Genomic DNA, 24,587 nt, shown 5'->3' on the forward strand with positions numbered 1-24,587 from the left:
TAATTCCTTTTGCACCATGCACCACAAAAATATTAAAGTGTGAAAGCTAATGATTGCACTTTTTTTTAAATAAATGGATAAATTAACTTATAGTAAAAAGAATTTCCTTTTCATTTCATTCCAGTGGTTTTAGCCTTTTCACCCAATTTATGTTGAAAAAATTACAGTTTGTATGTGTGTAATATCTCAAGAGAAAAAGCATGTTCAGTGGCTTAAACAAATGTATAACTGTTACAGCGTCTATAATAATATGGAGAGAGAGAGAGAGAGGGGGGGGGGGTTTCAAGGAAAAAAGATGGCGTATTTTTATTAATGGTCTGCATTTACCAGATTTATCATTTTATCTGGAAACAATTTTTATCTTAAGGTAGTGGAAGTATAGAGGCGATTTGTTTTGACAAATTAAGCTTAACTTAAAAATTTTCCACTTATTCATATCGTTACTTACATGTTTAAGTTCAAAGATTTATTTTTATAAACTAAAAAGGCGTATCTAGCTTTATATATAATATTTACTTGGCCACTCCTTATTAAAACTACTGTCAAGTTGATTTAGAAAACAAAATCTGATGTATTCATGAAAACTTGATTTTTCTCCTTAATTTTAAATTTGAGCATTAACATCGTATACTTTAATTGTAAAAAAGAATTTCCTTTTATCATTATAACAAGCATTTAAAGTAGAATGTATAATAGAAACACATTTGACTAACAATACATTTTCGGTCCTTTCCACTCCCATTTATTGAGACTGACGGTAAACTCTTGGTTTGCAATGATAAATAAGATATAAACTTTAGCTACCTGTAAATATTTAGATAATGTTTTTGAAAAACATTAAACAATTGTATTGGGGAGTAAAAAAAAAACAACGTTAATTATTTAATACATGTTAGAGTGGAAATCATTTTTAATATCCCATTTGATGATATATATCAACCTTTCATATTGATAAACTATTTACATTAGAAAAGAAAAAGTTTATTTCTTTATGGACTATTAAAAAAATTAACAATTTTGCAACACTCTTGAACCCCTTTTGTCACTCAAAGATTTATAATATGTATGATTATTTCACATGTGCAAAAACGCTCCAATTCAAGTGATTTAAAATTACCCAACGTTTACCAAACTTTAAGTCTTTACATTTGAACACTTCTAGTAAAAGATAATCAAAGAAATTGTATTAAAATATAGAACAAGCATAAATGCTTTGAAACAAATGTTTTAAATTTACATATCTGACCTTGATACAAAGCTGTATAGGTTTGGAATAAACAGTTTATTTGGAAGAAAGTGTGATTAACATGTATAAAGCATAAATTAACTTTACAAACATTTTTATTTTTATTGTAGGATATATTTGATCTGGTTTAACTTGCCATGGTTGCTATTGACATTTCTGAAATTCTTTTTTTAGTGTCTTTAATATTTGTTTTCATTAATTTTATTTAGCAATTCATAAAACATTTAATCCTTAAAACGCGGCATAAGCATACACTAATTTGGTCCAGAACCTACATAGGTTGAGAGAAATACATTACCTGAAGAATGTTAATGTTCAACAGTGTCATCTACTTTTGATGCCACGATAAGTATTCAATTTTTCATATTTTCCAACTCTGTTGACAAATCATCTGAAAAAGCTGCTTGATGGTATAAGAAAATGAATTTTGATAAATGTGACATAAAAAAAATTGAATGAAAATATTGCATATAACACAAGAAATATTTTAAATTTTATTTGGTATGAAAGTTCCTCAGATAAAAGTTATCGTTCCTAAGGCCAAAACACCTTGGGGACTTTTCATTTCTGGGTTGAAGACAGTTTCTTAAATATCATGTTGGAATGATAAATACATACATATTTCATTATAGGCCTATATAAGTGAATATATTTGCTTTAATGCAAAAGTCAAATAAATAAAGGGAAATATTTACTAATAGGATTTATGTATCCGAACTTGAGAGAAATTCGAAGCCATCCTCCAATCCCCTTAAGGTGGTAAGGAACATCTGTCGATATTAATGTGGATTAAATTATATTATAATTGAAATACTTTCACCGGTTAAGAATTTTCTTTTCACAGTATTCAACCAAAATATACGCTTTAAAAAAATTGGTGAAGTTAAAAAATTTATTGTCCTCAACGGGATTCGAACTCATAATCTACAGGTTTGTAGTTAGCCCACTTACCCACTGCGCTGTAAGACGTATATGATGGCAAAGAAACTATTCTAAAAAATATACTTGATTTTATTGTTTATTTCAATAAATAATACGACAAAACGTGTAGGTGTCACATACCACATTACTTGTAAGTGTTGAATTTTCCAATTATGAAATTAAATATATTCATTCAACAAATTTTTCAAAAGAGCGGTCCCCATACCATTCGCCTCAGTTTGAATTAGCCAGTACCGGAATTGCATGCTTCCAGATTTACTTTGTTGCGCACTGCGTCATCAAAAAGTAGTGTATAGAGCCACCTTAAAACTTTTTGAATATAATCTGATGACGAAAACCACTCAACAACAAAACAACAAACTACCATACACATCAATATTCTTTTTATTGAATAATTATAAATACCGTATGACTATATGTCATTGAGTAATGAAATAAAAGATGAGCATATAGTACATCTGTGCCTTAGGCTTTCATCTGATGAGTCGTCTGGAATGTCCATTTCAATAATAACCCTGTAAACGTCGGGATAAAAATAACTGTATAACTATATTATTTCATCTTAATTTTATTTACCATATTCGAGATCTTATTAACGCATTTGGTATGATTTAAAGAAAAATATTCATTTCTTATAAGTTTTAAAAAAGCGACAAAAAGGAATCAGCTTACTAATTTTTTGCCTATTCCACCTAGTCCCTTTCCACCAGAGATCACCGTTACAGATCCGCCATATCCAAGTCCGTATCCGCCATTAACTCCACCGAATCCACCATACAAACCACCGTATCCACCTCCATATCCTCCATAACCGCCATATAATCCACCATATCCTCCGTATCCCCCATATCCTCCGAAGCCACTGTACAGGCCACCAAACCCTTTTCCATATCCGCCATATAATCCACCATAGCCGCCGTATCCACCTAGATATCCTCCATATCCACCACCGTATCCACCAAATAGACCGCCTCCATAGAAACCCTTTCCTCCAAGAAGTCCAATACCAAATCCTCCGTCATATCCTGCGCCATAGTAATCATCGCCCAGCGCGACAGCCAGTAACACGGAGAGGCAGAAGAGCTTATTCATCTTTAAATAAACAAACGGTACATTCATCTAAAAGTGGGCAAATATCATAAACCAAATTTATGATCATTATATAATCATAGAGAATATTGAATTTTTCAGTACTAGCGTACATGTATAAGCAGATTTCTGGAACACGACATTGAAATAAATAATTTTTATTGAGACAAAAGTATAATACTATTATAAATAAGCTTCCAAAATCAAGACTTTCAACAGAAACCCAAATAGCTTAATCTGTTGTTTACCGTTTTGTCTTGGTTTCTGTTGTTTCGTTTTTGTTATATTTTTCAATATATTCTGCTGAAGAGACTTTTCTATAAAATTTGTTTAAAATGAGATATTTTGACAACACATTAAGTACATCTATGTAATTTCATTTTTAAGTGTACAATGCTCGATTTCTTTCGGGCACCTAGGCATAACTGATATTAACTTGGGGTTTAAGGCAACGTAACACTGAACAAGCAAATTAATTTCTTATTGTCGGGATTGGTTTTCTTTTCTCAATTTAAATAGCAAAATGTTATAACAATATACTTGTAGAATCCGTCCCCTTGAGAGGTTTGCTCTTTGTTTTAGGTAGCCATTTTGGATCACCTCTATTCTGAAAATTCTGCACCAGATATTAATTCTACTAGTATAACTTCTTACAATGCCAAATAAACTATATTGACTAAAATAGTTAAGGGAAATTTACGTATTTTAAAATGGAGTTTAGCAAGGGATTATATTTTATGGCGGAAGGTTTTCAAGAAGGAAATGAACATTCTTCATAACTCAATCGTTTTACAGTACGGTACGTTAAGATATCTTCATTTTGTTCAAAAGAAACTACTAGTATTTAAACATTTTTTAAACATTTAGATCGATATATGTTGGCATATTTAGATAATATTTCATAAAGGTCTAAAAAACATCAATTCCAACAATTGTTGCCTAAAATTGGCACATTTCATGCCATATTTAAAATTATACATGGTAGACTCTAACTTTTTTCTTTTCTGAATTTATAACAATTGTCTAACATTTCTGTCATAATTTAAGTAAAAGTTTGAGACTTTAAATTTTTTTTTGCATGTTGATTTTCTAAAGACTGAACCCAGGGTTTTTAAAGATCAAAATATGAATTACGTGAAAATTTTCATTTTTATTCATTTCAAATAGAATAAATATGTACATGTATTTGATGCCATGTTTCATTTCAAGAAAAATAAAAAGAAAGAAAATAGATTTATTTGTAATTTGCACTATCATTTCAGAAAGGTCATGTTAAATGCACCATACCAGAAACATATAGACCCCCAATTTCGCTTAGAATTTTGGTTAAGCTGCAGGTGTAGAATTTTTGAAAATACTTCAGAAAAAAAAACTTAGACTTTTGAGAGCAGAAACCAACATCCTTAAGTTAAGGTGGCTAGACATATTAATATATGTATATTATTCCATAAATATATATGTTAAGTGATATAATTTCACAATCAAAAGACTGCAAAAAATAATCATGTAAAATAGTTTATATTTTTTTTTTAATTACGGTTTTTTAACTAGGACATTATATTTCAAAACCTATTTCAAAAACATTTCAGATCATCTTATAACATTTTAGTGTGTTCAGCCACCTTCAACATCTTTTAAAAATACTTCAAAGAAGCGCTGTTTTATGATTATTTTATTTTTCATCAGGTGATTGCTTAACTCAAAATACAAGTATTACAGTAAACAATAACAACATAAATGATTTACCAGGAAGATGTAACTATAACATAGACAGAAGATCCGACAATAGCATTTTTAAAAAATATAAAATATGCAAACCTTTAAGGGTCGGATAGCTTCGTTGCAAGTTTTTTCTCTGTGCAGAATAAGATAAGAAGAAGCCTTTTATATAATTTGCTTATCACCTAAAAAGTAATGGCAGACCTTGACTTTTTTCACTTTACTAGAAAAAGTCAAAAAAGATTACGGAAGCAGGTACACAATTCAAGGAAAAGATTCATGACAAAATACAAGTGTACCAAAAAAAAAACATAAGTCTTTAAGATTTGTGATGAACATTTTCCAGTTTTTTCTCCCTTTTTTTTTTTGGGGGGGGGGGTGGTTTTTTATCTCTGATTTATAGTGCTAGTAGCTAGCTTTACGTTTGAATATAACTATTGTGAAAAGAGAACAAATGACATACTTTTGGCAATTACTAGTAAATGTATTTGGAAAGCAGTGAAGTGTTTTTTTTCTAAAAACTACAAAGTTGTAAATATTGTAATGCTCTCCTGGGGAGTGAAATTCTTTCGATCTTCATTTTGTGAGAATATAATTTACCTCTATTTTGTTCTCATATCTTAATTATATCCCAGCTCCGAAGGAGCTTGACGTAAAATGGCACGTATGCAACAAAGTTGTATACACTTGTGTTTAAACATATGGCATTACATTTTGCCCTTCTTTTAAAGTATAAATGTCACCATGAAACTTATTTATTTAAAAAATACAACATCAGGTATACAATAACATAGTGAGATCAAATATAGTTTGCACTGACTTCAACAACAAGCATTACATCAGCATTCATATTCTTAAGAATTGTATGTGACATACATCAAACAGACAATGAATACACAAAGGACTACAATGACAAACTAGTATAACATCAATTCACAAATCTTTACATCCTTATTTTTACCGGATTTAAGGCAAAGTATTTACATTTTATTTGACCTTACAACTTTGGATCTAGCGGTTGAAATTATTTGCGATGCCTTGTTGTTGGTGTGGCTGGTTCATCTCCTATGTCCTTGATCTAACGGTTGATATTATTTGCGATGCCTTGTTGGTGTGGGTGGTTCATCTCCTATGCCTTGTTGTTGGTGTGGGTGGTTCATCTCCTATGCCTTGTTGTTAGTCTGGGTGGTTCATCTCATATGCCTTGTTGTTGGTGTGGGTGGTTCATCTTCTATGCCTTGTTGTTAGTGTGGATGGTTTATCTCCTATGCCTTGTTGTTAGTGTGGGTGGTTCATCTCCTATGCCTTGTTGTTGGTGTGGGTGGTTCATTTCCTATGTCTTTGATCTAACGGTTGATATTATTTGCGGTGTCTTGTTGTTGGTGTGGCTGGTTCATCTCCTATGTCTTGTTGTTGGTGTGGCTGGTTCATCTCCTATGTCTTTGAAGCTTTTATCTGTGATTCATTCTCTCTTCTCTCAGTATTCCTCATGTAAGCGACAGTTCATTCGTGATCATGGTATTCTTTCTGATGCGAGTATACATTGATGGACGTGGTTTTTTCGTTGGGAGATAAATTTGTTTAGTTCAGTCGGGGCTGTTTCAATGTTCTATAATGGGGTTAATTCGCTCTCGCTTTTCTCTTGACTAGTGTCCACTTGATCATCATAGATATCATGCACCTCATCTGACAAGATGTCTTTGAAGAGATCCTATTCTTCTTGATCTTTCAACAGGGGTAAGTCTTCTTCAATCATAAAATTATTATCCTGTTCGTAGTCGTCTTTGATGGCCATTGTTTTTTATACGGGCTCTTAGAATCGCTATTCCCAAACTCTCTTGCTGTCTTCAAGTATGAGTCTTTTGTTACCATTAAATCCCCATCTTAGTACTTAGAGCAGCTAGAGCCTCTTTATGCGGCTAGCTTTTCCTTTTTTTGTGTATTATAAGGTCCCTTTCTTTCCCGGAAACGTACTCACATAGTGAAAAATGGAATGGGGCTTCATAGAGACTCAGAAGGTGGTTATAAAAATGTGCCTCCACATAACGCCTCCTTAACTTCTTATATAAGAATTATATTTTAGGCACCCAAAAGCATACCCACTCTTCTATTTATTCTGCATTTATTGTGTTAAGCTCCAATAAAAAAAAAAGTAAATAGAAGGCATTAAACTAAAACATCGTTCAATTTGTGATAACAATTATTTATTAATATTGGCATACGGTTTTTTTTTTTAAAATACAGCCCTATCGCAAGGTTATAATACAACGTATTCTTCATATGAAATAAACAAATTCTTTTGTCTAGCCATTGAGGTGGCTGATATTTATCAAACTCTCATATACATATACGTTTAACAATTGCAACAAAAAAGGAAGAACGGTTAAGACTATTCACAAAAAAATTCACCAAACATTTCCGCCAATAACCTATTGGTATTATCCTAGGACAAACGCAATGTGCTTCGGGGAAAATTTGAATGTGGTGAAGGTTTTTTTTGTGTTATTTATCTCTGCAAAATAAGTAAGGTTATTCATATTCATGATGACATCTTGCATAGCACAAAAAAATGACGGCGCATTAACATGTATAAGCGATTCTGGAATGTGGAGACGCCTTTTCTACTAAGGTTCTACTGTAGCGGCAGTACGCAATTGATATTACTCTCTGTCCATATTGTTTTATAACCATTTTTGAATAATTGTGTATACTGTATTAAAAAGTATACTACAGTTGTTATCAAAAACATCAATCAAAAAGTTAATATTTCTTAATATTTTGTGACAATATTGCATTTTATCAGTTGCAAAGACACCAGATATTAACCTATGAATATCTGGTTTGCTAAAGAAGGTCGGTCTGTCCTATGTGCATCTCATCTAAAACAATAAACGGCATCTAACAAAAGTCATGGATGGTTCACAGTCCAACATTTGAAATAATAGAAAATGAAAGAATAAACTGAAAATCCCGACATCATTCTGGAAAAGTGTCTCTGTATAAAATATTCTAGTAGCTGCATGTTGTGGAGTATCAGTGACGCCCTTTTCCACATAATAAGATGACAGGTTTTCATTTTAATACAGATACATCTGGGTGAAGCCGCAGTTATTACGGGCCGTCGGAAAGTGGTCCGTTATTTGATATACATTTAAATATTGTTACTGCGTTTCTGCGGGATAGTTCTTTTTTAATAGAATTAATATTATGCTTATTTTTATGAATTAAAAGTAAATTTGCATGTAGAAATATGTTTTATGCCTTTTAAAAAATTTCACATATTTTTTGTTTTACTCGTAAATGAAAAGTTGGTCATATTTAGAAGACTGTTGTGTTTGGCGCGATAATCTATTCGGAAAATTTTGGAGTTCTTCATTCTTTTCAAAACAATGCATCGGGATCGGCATGCGGGACACACTAAAGACCTGAAATACTAAAGACCTGAATGTCATTAATTTTTATATAAATGATTGATTAAATTTCTATGTACCGTATCAAATAAAATGATTTTGTGTTTTTATTTATCATATTTCCATGTAAAATGTGGTAGAAAAATATCATGAAATGACATCCCTATCAATCATTTACGCAAAAATATGGAAGACCTGAAAATTTGAACTGACTGGAAGATTTGAACTTATCCATTTCTATTTCATCATGTGGTCCCTTGAAATCATATAAACTAATGCATTAAGTTTTCATTCAATACAATGCAACAAAAAAAAACCAAAATGGTTTGAAATACATAATCTCCAAGAGAAAAATGATGAGTTGAACTTCTTATTAGAGTAATGTACAAATCAATGTGTTCTCCATTACTTTATACTATGGCAATGATCATACAATTACCGTTAGAAATGCTTACAGTAACGAACTCGATTCTTTATGATAATAGTAAAATGTTAAACTTCAAAACAAGTTGCTGAAAGTATATTAAAATTTACCGTAAAAATTAGTACAACCAACTCTTATTTTCTTCTTTGATGTGTGTTTTATGTAAACAACCAATGATTCATACAACAATTATATTTTTGTGCGGCCCATTTGACGCTTGCGTAAATATGATTTATTGTTAACATCAATAGAATACAACGAGTGAAATTTTCATCTTGCTATGATTTACACTTGTCCTATTAGTTCTTATTACAAGATTCTAGGCACCTACGTACGAAATCACTTGTATGTTGACAGATTTTGCGAAGGTTATCCTAATAATCGCAAATAAATAACATGGTAGTCTGGATATTTTAGTACAGAAAATAGCTGTTCTATTTTGAATCCAGTTTTAATAGTAATTTTATATTATTTTCTAGAAAATTTGTTCGTCTCTTACTCCTAAAACTACAACATGAAGAAAATAAGTTTCCAGTGAATTTGTTATGGTCAAACAACACACTTAATTATAAATGTTATGGGACAATTCGGAATACAAAAAATATTAGGAATTGCCTATTTGCATTTTACCTAACGAATTTTACCCAATGAAAAAATATTAAACGGGTTAATTTGTGACTCAAATACTGTGGAATCAGTAGAATTCATGGTGGCTCAATTTTCGTGGCATTTGTTGGTAGCCCTCCCCCACGAATTTACATCCTCGACGAAAACAAATTTAGAAAGAATTATCTTTCCTACTGAAACTGAAAACCGACTTGTCCACGAAATTACGTCCCCACGAATAAGCAAAAACCCCACAATCCACGAAAATTGGTCCCCTTGAATTTAAATGATTCCACATTACATTGGATATGAAATGGAATCACACTTTACCCAACCTAAATGGATTTTAAAAAATGGATAATTACAATTCGTATGGGCTCTTAAAGCACCATGTTGTGGTAAGCAGCGAGCAGACGACTACTGCATCTGCAGTCTGAGAGCTGGTGTTAAATACTTTTTTCGGTTGGTACGTGCGAATCTTATCACGTGCAAAACAGTACTGCTTGAATTGGCGCCATGACTGAGATAACATACTGTGTCTGCTCTTCGTAAAAAATGGTTATTATACAGTCGTTATGAGGATGTTTTATATCATATGGGAAACTATGATCATACATGTTTTGCGAAAGTTTGCTTCAGGGTAGGATCCGTTAATCATCAAGATAGACGTAATCCGATTCGTTGGACAGAAGAAATTCGATATTTCATATTATAGTCTGTCCCAAGATATTTATGCTGCATATTTGAACGGTTTTTAATAAAAATACACATACCTGTGACTGAAATGCAATTAAAATCGATGAAAGGGAAAATTCCCAAGATAACTTCATTCACACATTATCATTTTTCCCTCGTAAAAATTCACAGGAACGAAAACAGATTTCCTACGGAGATTTATAATGGGGAATGTTGACATCTTTTCTCCATTCGGAAATACTCGGGACACCTCGCGCAATTTTTCAACGTTATCATCCGGGCGTCTTCATCTCCTTGGCAATGGAAAAACCTCGTAGACTTTTTATTTTTAGCCGTGTACTGATACCCGACAAGCTAGAGGGGGCGTTTCAAAGGGGAAATCTTGGGATTTTTTCATACTATTGAATGAACATCGTCTGAACCAAGAGGTATTTATAAATATTGAATCATTTAAGAAAATATGCGGCTAAAATATCTTGGGACAGACTATAAACATAATTATAGTAATCATTACATATCAAATAAATTTACAAAACATTGGATATAATATTTAAAGATTCGTAAAGGATTTCTTTTTATCATACTAGTATTGTTTCCTATACTGTAAACGTATTACATTAGGCTGTTAATTTTATTAGCTTTTTTAGTGGAATGCATCTTCTGCTTAATCAAGTGCATCGCTAAATGCCATGCACGAATGTAAATATATAGGAACAATCAGAAATACGCTAAATCAAATCACGCTAACGTGCTCAGAAACTACTTTCCGCCAAATATCGTACACGCCAAATATAATACGTTTACGGTATATATTTAGAAGGTAAGGATTACGTGGCTGTACAGTATTTGATACATATTTGTAAAACACTTTATTATAATATCATTATCCCTATTTTAAATTAAGCTATTTACAATGATTAACTTTTGTATGTGAACAAGGAAAGGAAGGTAACTCCATCAACCGTTACAATTTTAAAAGTTTACACCATGGAAAACGTAAGACAGAGCAGTCAACTCTCATTAATGACTAAACTATAATTACTACGTATATTTCTAACACAAAACAATATACTGGACAATTGTATCAAACTTTATTATCAAAATCCTTGAACACCAATTTGTACAAAATCAATCAGCATACAACGGTCTTGGAAATCAGTAATAGCCCTGTAAAAAGAATAGATACATATTTTTCGCTGTTAAATGTAGAAATAAATAAAATTAAAACAAGGTATAGCTACCTTTACATTATTTCGTCTAAACCCGTGTTTTACGGGAAGTACGTATTTCTAAAAAATATATAACAGTTACCTGTCGCAATAGAAAATCCTAAACCTAGTTTCTGCATGATATTATACAGATTACTTCGCTTAAGCGGTATATTATTATGATAATTCAGTAATCCAATATATAGACAATATTCTGAGACGGGATTGCATCCAAAAAATGTAATGCACCGACTGTAAACAGCGTAAAGTGAGATCGATGAATGTTAAGTGTTATTATTGTGTCAATACTCAAGAAGATATCTTGTATAAATTAAACAAAAACAAAAATGATTAGATATAAGTAATTTAAAATTTCTCTTCTGGTCATGCTTTAGGTAAAAAATAATTCACAGTTTGGGGAAATCTATCAAGCGACCTAAAAAAAACCACCTATGTTACCTTAAGCTCACGCATCTAACAATTATCAAAACGTCTTTTTACTATAAATTATGCTGTTCATTAATGTTTATTAATATTTTATAAAAGTAATTAATCTAAGCATTTGTTTAATTTTCGATATGAAAATTAAACAAAAATTGAAATCTAACCAAAATTCATTTAATGTAGCCGTGTACCATGATACTTGTTAACATAATTATAGTATCGTATCTATATTATGATAATAAACTTTCATGACAAAACATATCTAAAAAAAAAAAAACGACTGAGTATATTTTGAAGGAAAATATATCATACTTTGCGTTTTCCAAATCCACCAAATCCTTTCCCGCCAGAAATAACAGTTACGACTGGCCCGTATCCTTTTCCGTATCCTCCAAACAGACCACCGTATCCACCTCCGTATAAACCATATCCTCCGTATCCACCATATCCTCCGTATCCACCATATCCTCCGTATCCACCATATCCTCCATATCCACCAAACAACCCACCGAATCCTTTTCCATATCCTCTACCAAATCCTCCGTATCCGCCATATAATCCACCATAACCGCCATATCCACCCAAAAGGCCGCCTCCATAGAAACCTTTACCGCCGAAAAGTCCCCCGCCGTATCCACCGCCATAGTAGCCGTCTCCCATGGCAGCAGCCAAAAGCACGGAAAAGCACAGTAGCTTGTACATCTTCAGGTTAAAAAAATCTGAGAAATGAATCCTTTTTAGATAATACGTAATACCAAAAGTTTCTTTTAGCAAATTGAAGGTTTTGTTTCATCTATTGGAAGTATATGTACATAGTTAAAATGAACTTGATTTTATAAGACAAACCTTGATGTGAGTCCTTAAGAATGTCCTCTGTGTTAGGGAGAACTATACCCAGCTTTATATACTTTTCTGCGTTTGTAAAAAAATAACCTATTGACCTTGAATGTCCAAACTTCCACTACTAATGAATACTAATGACATATGCCGGATGTAGATGAACAAAATATACGAGAAAACTAGACACGATCTCGTTGCGAGCAACGAGGAGGTCTTCCGTCCGATTTTAAGAAAAGGAAATGAAATTGCCTTTGATCTTCATCAACGAAACATATCAGTAAATGCCGGGGGATCTAATTTTGTTCAACAAGTGTTTCGAAATTATATACCGTTCTCGAGATATCTGGAAAAGATCATTTAAGGTGCCGGCCCTATAACTCCTTTAAGGGATCAGGTAACAAAACAAGGATGGTTGCATATTGTTAAGCATTCGAAATTTTTTTCCACTTTAATATATTGAAGATCAATCTTTCGGACTTCTGTCCCCTTAAACCCTAATTACGTAACAAAGGAGTAAACAATTGTCATTTATAGGTGTATAGTGTTTCGATGAATATAATTGCTTCTATAATGTATTACAAAATATTTCACAATTTAAAGTTATCATCAAAAGACTTTTAGCCCCTTAAATCCCCTAATTACGTAACATATGAGATTTTTTAAAATCATATATGGATGCATAACTGGAAGATTAACATTTTTGCTTCTTAAACCTTTTACAAATTACTTCTCTGTAAAGTGCTTTGGAAAAAAGACTTCAGAGCCCTTTTGGCCCCTAATTTGAGGGGCCAGTCCCTTTTTCTTGATGTCAAATGAAAGGTCTTTTGATATTAAACATATTCTGTTCAACAAGTGTCTAGAAATTTGTTACCGTTCTTGAGCTATCTAGGAAAGAATAGTTTAAGGGACCGACCCCTTATCTCCTTATTAGGGCCAGAGAACGAAATTATGATGGTTGAATATTGTTTAGAACATCTTTCTAAGCATCTTTTAATCTATATTGCTTTTCAAAATATTTGTCTTTTTTGTGATACAAGTGATCGAAATTTTGAACTTCTGGCCCCTTAAAACCCCGAAATACGTAATGCATATATTCTTTTATATTATGAATAGTTTAATAACTGTAAGATGAACATGTTTGCTTCTTAAACATATTAAAAATTACTTCTCAGTAAAGTGCTATGGAAAAAAGACTTTAGAGCCCTTTTGGCCCCTAATTTTAGGGGCCAGCCCCTTTTTCTTGATGTCAAATGAAAGGTCTTTTAATATTCAACATATTTTGTTCAACAAGTGTCTAGAAATTCGTTACCGTTCTTGAGCTATCTGGGAAAGAACGTTTTAGGGGCCGACCCCTTATCTCCTTATTGGGGCCACAGAACGAAATTTTGATGGTTGAATATTGTTTAGAACATCTTTCTAAGCATCTTTTATTCTATATTGCTTTTCAAAATATTTGTCTTTTTTGTGATATAAGTGATCGAAATTTTGAACTTCTGGCCCCTTAAAACCCCTAATTACGTAACGCATGAAATTATTTTTATAATGAATAGATAAATAACTGTAAGATGAACATTTTTGCTTCTTTAACATATTACAAAATATTTCTCAGTGAAGTGCTATGGAAGAAAGACTTCAGAGCCCTTTTGGCCCCTAATTTGAGGGGGTAGCCCCTTTTTCTTGATGTCGAATGAAAGCTCTTGTAAAAATCAATTTTAATTTCTCTACATGTCTTAACAAAATATTTTCGAGATAAGAGATATTTAAAGAAAACTAAGAAAAATCACTACATTTTTTACATCTCAATTTTCGGGTCCAGGCGAGCTTCGGCGCCTTTTGCGCCGGAAAAAATTGGCTCACTTTAGACAAAACTACCATCATTTGTCTACAATTCCTGAAAATTTGAATTCGATATCTTTTATCGTTTAGGAGGAGTTCGACGGACAAGCTGACCCTCTAAAAATCGCTAAAACGTCAATATCTCTGAAACGGAAATGACGTCATCAAAATAAAAAATTTCCAATAAGGTTTAGATCATTATCTATTAGATCTGAAAGTTTCATGAAAATCGGCCGAGCCATTTCCGAGAACTCGCGTGCACAAAATTTGAAAGAAAAAAAAACAAAAATAACTAGAGCAAAGCTCGTTGCAAAGCAACGAGTGGGTCTTCCGTTAATGTCGAAAGTAAAGCTGGAAGTTCCTGTAAGAAGCAGAGCTCTTAAACCAACAACAAGAAATAAAAAAAATATGAAAAAAATCGAATTATTCCTGGTACGACTTAACAAAATACGAATCATTTTACGTACGACTTAACAAAAACCTTTTCTATTTCAAGAACGACTTAACAAAAAAAATCCGAATGTGTTCAAGTACGACTTAACAATTATTTTTGGTACGGGTTAATTTTACTTTGAACATTACGCTATTTTTTAAACCAAGGACGCGGAATCAAAATTTCCGGAAAAATCAATTTTTAAACCCCGATATCTCTGTAATGCATCGTCCGATTTTAAAACGGTTTTCAGTGTTAGATTCAGCTTAATAAGCTCTACAAAACACACATCTCGCTACATCTCGCTAATATAAACATATTTTGTTCTATAAATGTTCACGAATGGTTAACCGTTATCGAGATATCTAAACAACTGTACTTTCGGGGCTGACCCTTTAACTCTTTACCGGGGCCACATACAACAAAATTTATGGTATCATATTGTTCAGAACATTATTTTGAACAACTTTTGTTCTACATTGCTTTTAAAAATCTTTCTCCTTTTTTCAGATATTAATGATCATAGTTTTGAATTCTGGCCCCTTGAAACCCCTAATTATGTAATATATGACTTAGGTATGAAACTGTATCGATAAACAGCTGTACAATGAACATTTTTGCTTCTATAATTAATAACAAATTATTGTTCAGTAAAGAGTTCTTGTAAGAAGATTTAAGACCCCTCTTGACCCCTAATTGGAGGGGCCAGCCCTTTTTTTTTATATCAGATGAAAGGTCTTGCAAATATAAACATATTTTGTTCAACAAGTGTTCACGAAATGTTAACCGTTCTTAGGATATCTTTACAAATAAGTTTTAGGGGCCGGCCCTTTATCTCCTAAATGGGGTCATGAACAAAAAATTCTAAGGTGGCATATTGTACAGAACATTATTTTAAGCAACTTTTGTTCAACAATGCTTTTCAAAATATTTTTCCTTTTTTATATGTTAATGATCGAAATTTTGAATTTCTGGCCCCTTAAAACCCCTAATTACGTAACATATGACTTAAGTATGGCACTGTATAGATAAACAGCCCAACAATAAACATTTTTGCTTCTATAATTAATAACAAATTATTATTCAGTAAAGAGTTATTGTAAGAAGACTTTACAGCCCTCTTGGCCCCTAATTTGAGGGACCAGCCCCTTTTTCTTGAAATCAAACAAAAGCACGTGTAATTTGAAACAACTTTTGCATTACATGTTTTAACAAAATATTTATACATCAAAAGATATCACAGAAAATGTGCAAAAACTTCGTGAAAAAATATGGTGCCAATTTTCAGGTTCAGGCGAGCTTTAAGGCCTTTTGCAATTTTCATCATTGGAAGCATGGGGGTACATCTACTTACATTCATCTACAATTCCTGAAAATTTCAAGCTTCTATCTTGATTAGTTTCAGAGAAGATGCGTGGACAAAATGACCCTTAAAAATTTACAAAATCGGCAATATCTGAAACCGGAAGTGACGTCATCATTTAGATATTTTATAATATGTAGCGCCGATCATGTTCTATCCGTCCTGAAAATTTCATGCGAATCGGTTGGATAGTTTTTGAGAAATAGCGCTCCAAAAAAGTCAGAAAAAGAAAAAAAAGAATAACGAGAGAAAAGCTAGAAGTACCTGTAAGAAGCAGAGTTCTTAAGCCAAGAACAAGAGTAACTAAAACAAAAAGAAAAAAATTCGAATAATTCTTGGTACGACTTAACAAAATCCGAATAATTTTAAGTGCGACTTAACAAAAACCTTTCCGATTTCAAGAATGTCTTAAGAGCATGTCTACGAGAAAACCATGCAAATATGGAAAAAAGCTGTGGCAGCAAGTCTCAAGAATGAACAGAATTTTATCATAGATTTAAAGGATACCCATCTAGAGTCAGATATATGATGTTTGTTTTTGCACTGGATGTTTCTATTTATAGTAACGGCCAGTATTGCATTCTGGTTAATTAGCCTCTAAAATCTAAAAAAGTTAAGAGAAAAATTGTCAAATTCAGTAATTAATTACAAAATGTTTAAACAATGTTTGAAAAAAATAAGACTATATTCTTAAAGAGGAAGTTCAAACCTTTAATCGTTGCATATTTTTTTTCATATATCTATTTACATCATGAAGTCCCAAGGGTGTAAATGTTGGCAGGATGCCAAGAAATGATAATTATACATTTTTGTCAATTTTTCAGAAAGAATTTCTCAGAAAATGGCATATTATTTTTTGAAATTTTGTGTTAATAAGAAACTGTTTGATGTAATGTTACAAATATAAAAAATCCATCTTTGGACTCTCAAGGACTAAAAAGTAATAAATTAACAAAAACATCCCATTTTCAAATAAAATAAAAAAATTTTGGTTTTTGAAATTTTATTTTACAAGTGATTTTAATCCACTGAAGTCAATATTTGTAATTAAGCATGAAAAAAACACCCTATTTTGCTTTTAATTAAAAAAAAATTAGTGGATATCATTGATTCTCATAGAATTCTTTTTCATTACATTTGCATTTCATTACTACTGTTAGAATTGTCTCCCCTGTTGCGCTCTTCTGTAGAGAAGGTAAACTAGTCAGAATGTTGACAAAACTATACAAGTTCAAGTTCAGGCTACATTGTAAGTATTGAGAAATGCTGTGAGTGTTGTTAATATATGTTATGATATTGAATGATTTTAATTGCACAAAAATTGCCCCATCTTGTTAGTGTTATTCACTATATCACATACATATTGAAGTTTGATGGAGACTTGTATCTAGTCTATAAACTGCTATTTTCTGTTGCAATAAACATCACATTTCTATTCGTGTACATTTCACTGGCCATCTAAAAATTACCCTTTAGATGTTAAGGTTAGTCTTCATGGAATCTTGAAATGACGGGGAGGGGGCCAGGGTTTTTTAAGTTCTTGAGAATGTAACACAGTAAGTACATCTGAAATTAATAGAGAGGTCTACTCCCTACCTCTCTATTAGCAATTGATCTCCTCTTGGAAAAAATTAAAGTTTGTATCTTTTCTTAAAATTAAAATATAGGTGTAAAGGAAAAAATGAGGTGTTAGGTAACCCTTTCCCCCGGGGATCTCAACCTGCGAAAACCACAGATGAATACAAACATAAACTACCGGTATAAAAAAGTTATCCCAAATATTAAAATAGACATCATAACTTGTTTTTGTGGGATTGTTATTTGGGATGTTATTTAATTATAACCCATCATAAGAAGACCTGGTCCCAGAGTTATGAAGCAGTCTAATAAAAAAGTCAAAATTTTTACACTCTCTTATTGTCTTGTGATTAAAAAAAATTGAAAAAATGAAATGCTAATAAAATGGTCTCTATATTATATTACGCTGATATTCTGCTGATATTTACTAATTTTAAGTGTAATTTATGATGTATCATATTTTTTATTAACATTTTTTCAGGCTTGATATCGGGTCCCTCTACCCCTCAAACAATAAAAGTTCAATCCTTTATACTGTCGGACAAAAATAATTACCAAATCTACCTTATTTTATGATCATTTAATGTGATGGACATTCATTGGCAATTGATACCACACCACTTCCACATTTTTAAAAACATTCTGTTAAATTCAACAAAGATATGTTTAATCATTTTTTCATGGAGGTGATCCTTTTGTTTTTTGTTTTTGTTTGTTTGCTTCTTTTGGGGGGGGGGGGGTTGAAATTTGGTCCTACTTCCTGAATTAAAACATCACTAGTTCAAGTATAAAAAATGAAATGATCAATACATAATACATGCACAGAGAGAGAGAGAGAGAGAGAGAGAGAGAGAGAGAGAGAGAGAGAGAGAGAGAGAGAGAGAGAGAGAGAGAGAGAGAGATTGTCAATCTGTGGTAAACAATATGTAAAATTACACACCAAAAGAGCCCGACTCTAAGTATTTCAGTACTTTGAATTTTGTAGTTTTTCCCTTGTGTATCTAATGGGCACTCTGCTTGTCTTAATGTCATAGGCGTCGGAACCGGGGGGAAGATAATTGTTCCTACATTTACCTTGAAAGATTGAGAAGTTGGAGTCACAGTAAAGCTTATGCCAAACTACAGATTCTGGAGAGTTTTAAAAGTAGAAAAATGTCCAACTTTAAGACAATATATTTGCAATATTATTGAGAGTCCAAAGACAGATTTTTGATATATTGTAAAGATAAATGTCCTTTTATAACTAGAAACAGATTAAGTGAATTTAAAGTGCCATTTTCTGACTTTTAAGCATTTAAAAAATGTATATTTTCACAATTTTACAAAAAGTTGGAAACATGCCAGATTCGTGACCTATCTGCACTTAACAGAAAGAATATATGGGAATTCTCACAAAATGAATTACACAAGTGTACCTTGTTAGTGTTAACTCTAAATGACTTTTTGAATTCATATTTAAACTAAACTCAGAATTCTTAACATTAATTTGGTAAATTATACAAAATTTTATTCTTAAAAGGGTCAAAATGCTATTTTTAGTAACAGTGCTGCAGAACCAAGTTTAGACTGACCACATCAAAAAAAATTTTGTGGCAAATTAATTCATATAGATGCACATTGTTACACACAAAATATGAAGTTGATCAGAGAACCTTGCTCCCACCACCTTTTGCATGGTTTTCTCGTAGACATGCTCTTAACAAAATAAACCCGAATGTGTTCATGTACGACTTGACACGATTATTTTTGGTACGAATGATTTTTAAACCAAGAACGCAGAATCATAATTTCCGGAAAAATCAAATTTTAAACCCCAATTTCTCTGTAATGCATGGTCCGTTTTTAAAACGAATTTCAGCGTTAGATTAACCTTAAAAAGTTCTTTGTTTTTGCTAAATGAAAAATATCAAATTATCGCTTATAAAAAAGTTATCATAAAAAGACTTTCTAGCTCTTTTAGCCCCTAATTAGAGGGGCCAGCACTTATTTCTTTATATCAAATAAAAGGTCTCGCAAATGTAAACATATTTTGTTCACATGTATTCACGAATTATTAAACATTTTCGAGATATCTGAACAGCTGTGTTTTAGGGGCCGACCCTTTAACTCCTTATCCAGGCCACCAACAAAACATTTTAATTGCCATATTGTTAAGAACATTATTCTTAACATTTTGTGTTCTACATTGCTTTTCAAAATATTTCTCCTTTTTCAGATATTAATGATCAAATTTTTGAACTTCTGGCCCCTTGAAACCCCTAATTACGTAATATATGACTTAGCTATCGTACTGTAAAGATAAACAGCTGTACAGTGAACATTTGTGCTTCTATAATTGATAACAAATTTCTGTTTAGTAAAGAGTTATTGTAAGAAGATTTTAGAGCCCTCATGGCCCCTAATTTGAGGGGCCAGCCCCTTTTTCTTGATATCAAATTAAAGGTCTTGCAAATATAAACATATTTAGTTCACCAAGTGTTCACAAAGTGTTAACCGTTCTCGAGATATCTGTATAGCTGTGTTTTAGGGGCCGACGCTTAAAATCCTTAGTGGGGCCATCATCAAAAAATTAAAAGTGGCATATTCTACAGAACATTATTTTGAGCAACTTTTGTTCTACATTGCTTTTCAAAATGTTCCTCCTTTTTCCGATATAAATGATCAAAGTTTTGAACTTCTGGTCCCTTGAAACCCCTAATTACGTAATATATGGCCAAGCTATGGTACTGTATAGATAAACAGTTGTACAATAAACATTTTTGCTTCTATGATTGATAACAAATTATTGTTCAGTAAACGGTTATTGTAAGAAGACTTTAGAGCCCTCTAGGCCCCTAATTTGAGGGGCCAGCCCCTTTTTCTTGATATCAAATTAAAGGTCTTGCAAAAATAAACATCTTTTGCATTATATTATTTAACAAAATATGTATACATCAAAAGATATTTCAGAAAATGTTCAAAAAATTCGTGGAAAAATTTTGTGCTTATTTTCAGGTTCAGGCGAGCATCAAAGCCTCGCACAATTTCCATAAGTGAAGGCAATGGGGTACATCTACATACATTTATCTACAATCCCTGAAAATTTCAAGCTTCTATCTTAATTAGTTTCGGAGGAGATGCGTGGACAAAATGACCCTTAAAAATTTACAAAACCGTCAATTTCTGAAACCGGAAGTGACGTCATATGTTTAAATTTTAATAACCTCGAGTATTAACGATACCAAATAAGTTCTGAAAATTTCGTGGAAATCGGTTGAATACTTTTTGAGATATAAGCCACAAAAAAAGTCAGAGGAAGAATAATAATAATGAAAAAGAATCCGAAGAAAAACAATAGGGTCTTCCGTTGGAAACGGAAGACCCTAATAACTAGACACGATCTCGTTGCGAGCAACGAGGAGGTCTTCCGTCCGATTTTTAGAATACGGAATGACCTTGCTCTTGATCTTCGTCAACGAAACGTATCTGGAAATGGAAGCGGAGTCTAAGAGTAATAGGTGAAAGACTATCTACCCCTTTTGTGTCCCTTTTTTAAAGGATCAGCTCCTTTTCATTCATTTTAGTTAAAAGGTATTTTTGTGTACTGCTAATAAGTGTTTAGAAATTGGTTATCGTTTTTGAGATATATGTGGAAAATCGTTTCGATATCTGGTCCTAAACTCCTTTTAGGGTCAAGATAACAAACAATATATGGTTGTACATTATTATGAGTATCTTTTGTTAAATACTGCTTTTCGGAATGTCCTCCATTTTGAGATATTGAGGATCAGAGGTTTGGACTTCTGGTCCCTTAAAATCCCTAATTACGTAACGTAGGAGTAAATGATCATTGCCCTGTATAGGTAAATAAAAATATTTCACAGTAAATATTTATCATAAAAAGTCTTTAGAGCCCCCTCAGCCCCTTATTTGAAGGGCCAGCCCCTTTTTTTATGATTTCATAAGAATGTGTTTGACAATTCAAACACATTTTGTTCAACAAGTGTTGGAAATTCTGTACCGTTCTGTAGATATCTGGAGAGGGTCGATTTAGGGGCCGACCCTGTACTCCTTTTAAGGACCGTATCACACATAAAATATGATTGCATATTGTTAAGCTTAATTTTTTAGCATCTTTTGCTCAATATTGCTTATCAAAATGTTTTTCCATTTAGAGATATTGAGCATCAAAGTGTTGGACTTCTGGCCCCTTATAATCCCTTATTACGTGATATAGGATTAAATGATTGCCATGTATAGATGAATAACGTTAGAATAAACATAATTGTTTTTATAAGGTATCACAAAATATTTTACAGTAAAAAGTTATCATCAAAAGACTTTAGAGCGTTATCGGCCCCTAATTTGAAGGGCCAGCCCCTTTTTCTTGATCTTAAATGAAAGCTCGTGTCAATTCAAACACATTTTGTTCAACAAGTGTTTAGAAATTATGTACCGTTCTGGAGATATCTGGAGAGGGTCGTTTTAGGGGCCGACCCTGTAACTCCTTTCAGGGACCACATAACAAAGAAATTATTGTTGCATATTGTTAAGCTCAATATTTTGAGCATCTTTTGTTCAATATTGCTTATCAAAATGTTTCTCCATTTAGAGATATTAAGCATCAAAGTTTTGGACTTCTGGCCCCTTAAAATTCCTAATTACGTAATATAGGAGTAAATGATTGCCATGTATAGGTGAATAACGTTAGAATAAACATAATTGCTTCTATAACGTATTACAAAATATTTCACATTAAAAAGTTATCATAAAAAGACTTTAGAGCCTTATTGGCCCCTAATTTGAAGGGCCAGCCCCTTTTTCTTGATCTCAAATTAAAGCTCTTGTAAAAATAAATTTTAATTGCTCTACATGTCTTAACAAAATATTTTCGAGAAAAGAGATAATTAAAGAAAACCAAGAAAAATCACTACATTTTTTATTTCTCAATTTTCGGGTCCAGGCGAGCTTTGGCGCCTTTTGTGCCAAACATAAATGGCTCACTTTAGACAAAACTACAATCATTCGTCTACAATTCCTGAAAATTTGAATTTGATATCTTTTATCGTTTAGGAGGAGTTCGACGGACAAGCTGACCCTCTAAAAATCGCTAAAACGTCAATATCTCTGAAACGGAAGTGACGTCATCGAAATAAAAAAAATGCCAATAAGGTTCAGATCAATATCTATTAAATCTGAAAGTTTCATGAAAATCGGCCGAGCCATTTCCGAGAACTCGCGTGCACAAAATTTGTAAGAAAAAAAAAACAAAAATAATAATAATAGGGAAGAAGAAACCGAAGAAAAACAATAAGGTCTTCCGTTGGAAACGGAAGACCTTAATTAATAATAAGCAAAAAAGCACCATATTTATGTAACTAAAGTATACGTTTGACCTGATGTACCTTTGATTCTTGCTGATTCAAAATTGTATGGTACACCTTAGATGTCAGCTATTTTTTTACAGTTGTTGTGTATTTTAGCATATATTTAGATTATGAAATATCTATGTTCAGTATTAAAATAGGAAATGGAATGTACGTGTAATACGTCGCCTAATCGCATGACTGAGATATTATTTGAGCACATAGTACATTTGATTTACTTTTCATCAGCTGTGCTGATATGAAATATAAATGTTTATTTGTAATCAAGGCCAAGGATAAATAAAACATTTATACACAGATATTAACAATGCATAATATATTAGGCAATCGTTAATTGTTCTTAAAACTAAATCACCTGTACGGGAACATGAGTTATTTACATGAACACGTATTCTGAGTTCCAAAAGTACTTTATTTCATTGTTACTTCTCACTGCTAATTTTTATATATTCATAAAAATCTTCTCTCTTTTTCATTTTGCGTTCTTTTACTTTGAAACATATATGATTGTTTACTGCAAATGAAGTACACCTGACCAGAGAAACATATTTGATGGATTATCTGACATTTGAAACCAACATTGTCCGATGTATAATCTTTAACCCCTTCCTTAGAATTTGTCCTGTTCACCTGTACACGACCTAACCTTAAACTGTTTCATGGAAAGAAGGAACTTGGAAAGCACGTTTTCGTTATCATAGCTTGTAAATCATTTGAAATATAACTGATTTTTAACATTACATTTTAAATGATGCTTAATAATATCTTGAATAATTATTCAAATTCGCCAAAAATCTTCTTCGTTTGGTAGTTTAAGAAGAGTTTGTATTTACGGAAATATACAAAAAATTGAGAATTCATTAAGCTAAAAATCATTTTTGTCCTATTTAATTAAATAAATAAATAAATAAAAAAAATTATTAAATAATTAAATAAACTGATTTCTACTTTACTTTTCATTTTGTTTATCATGATTTATCATAAAAACAAATAGTTTATTGTATTCATTGGGTCTTGATTAGGATAATTTAATTCATTTGATACAGAATATTGCTGAAAAATAATTACTGATATAACTCTTGAATATACTTAAATATAACATTCAATGAAATAAATGGAGTTGGCAAAAAGACTACTAAAAATGTCTGTTTCGTTGCGGTCCTTTACGGACCTTTACTTCCACCAGCGGTCTATGGAAGCCATTTTTATAAATAATATATTAAAGCTCAACACCGCTGGTAAATAGGCACTATCCGCCATATATCTCTTTCGTCACTGATTTCCCTACAACCCATATATAAGGCACAGACCTCTTAACAGTCCAAAGTACTTCGCTGTAGAGGTCTCACCTGTGTGGACGTACATCTTGACTCGCCGTGTTACTCGG

At 32.2% G+C, this 24,587-nt stretch overlaps 1 protein-coding gene across 1 annotated transcript; it reads right to left on the reverse strand.

Moving 5' to 3' along the window:
- Nucleotides 1-2,595: 2,595 nt before the first annotated feature.
- On the reverse strand, nucleotides 2,596-12,743 carry LOC128176961 (uncharacterized). The gene is made up of 5 exons (XM_052843471.1): nucleotides 12,631-12,743; nucleotides 12,097-12,503; nucleotides 5,096-5,158; nucleotides 2,861-3,280; nucleotides 2,596-2,703 (listed from the first exon to the last, which is right to left on the reverse strand). Exons 2-5 carry the CDS (start codon nucleotides 12,484-12,486, stop codon nucleotides 2,692-2,694), a joined length of 885 nt encoding a protein of 294 aa, XP_052699431.1. The 5' UTR covers nucleotides 12,487-12,503; nucleotides 12,631-12,743; the 3' UTR covers nucleotides 2,596-2,691.
- Between the last annotated feature and the right edge of the window lie 11,844 nt (nucleotides 12,744-24,587).

Source organism: Crassostrea angulata, chromosome 3 (genome assembly GCF_025612915.1).
Source record: "Crassostrea angulata isolate pt1a10 chromosome 3, ASM2561291v2, whole genome shotgun sequence".
Lineage (NCBI taxonomy): Eukaryota > Metazoa > Mollusca > Bivalvia > Ostreida > Ostreidae > Magallana > Magallana angulata.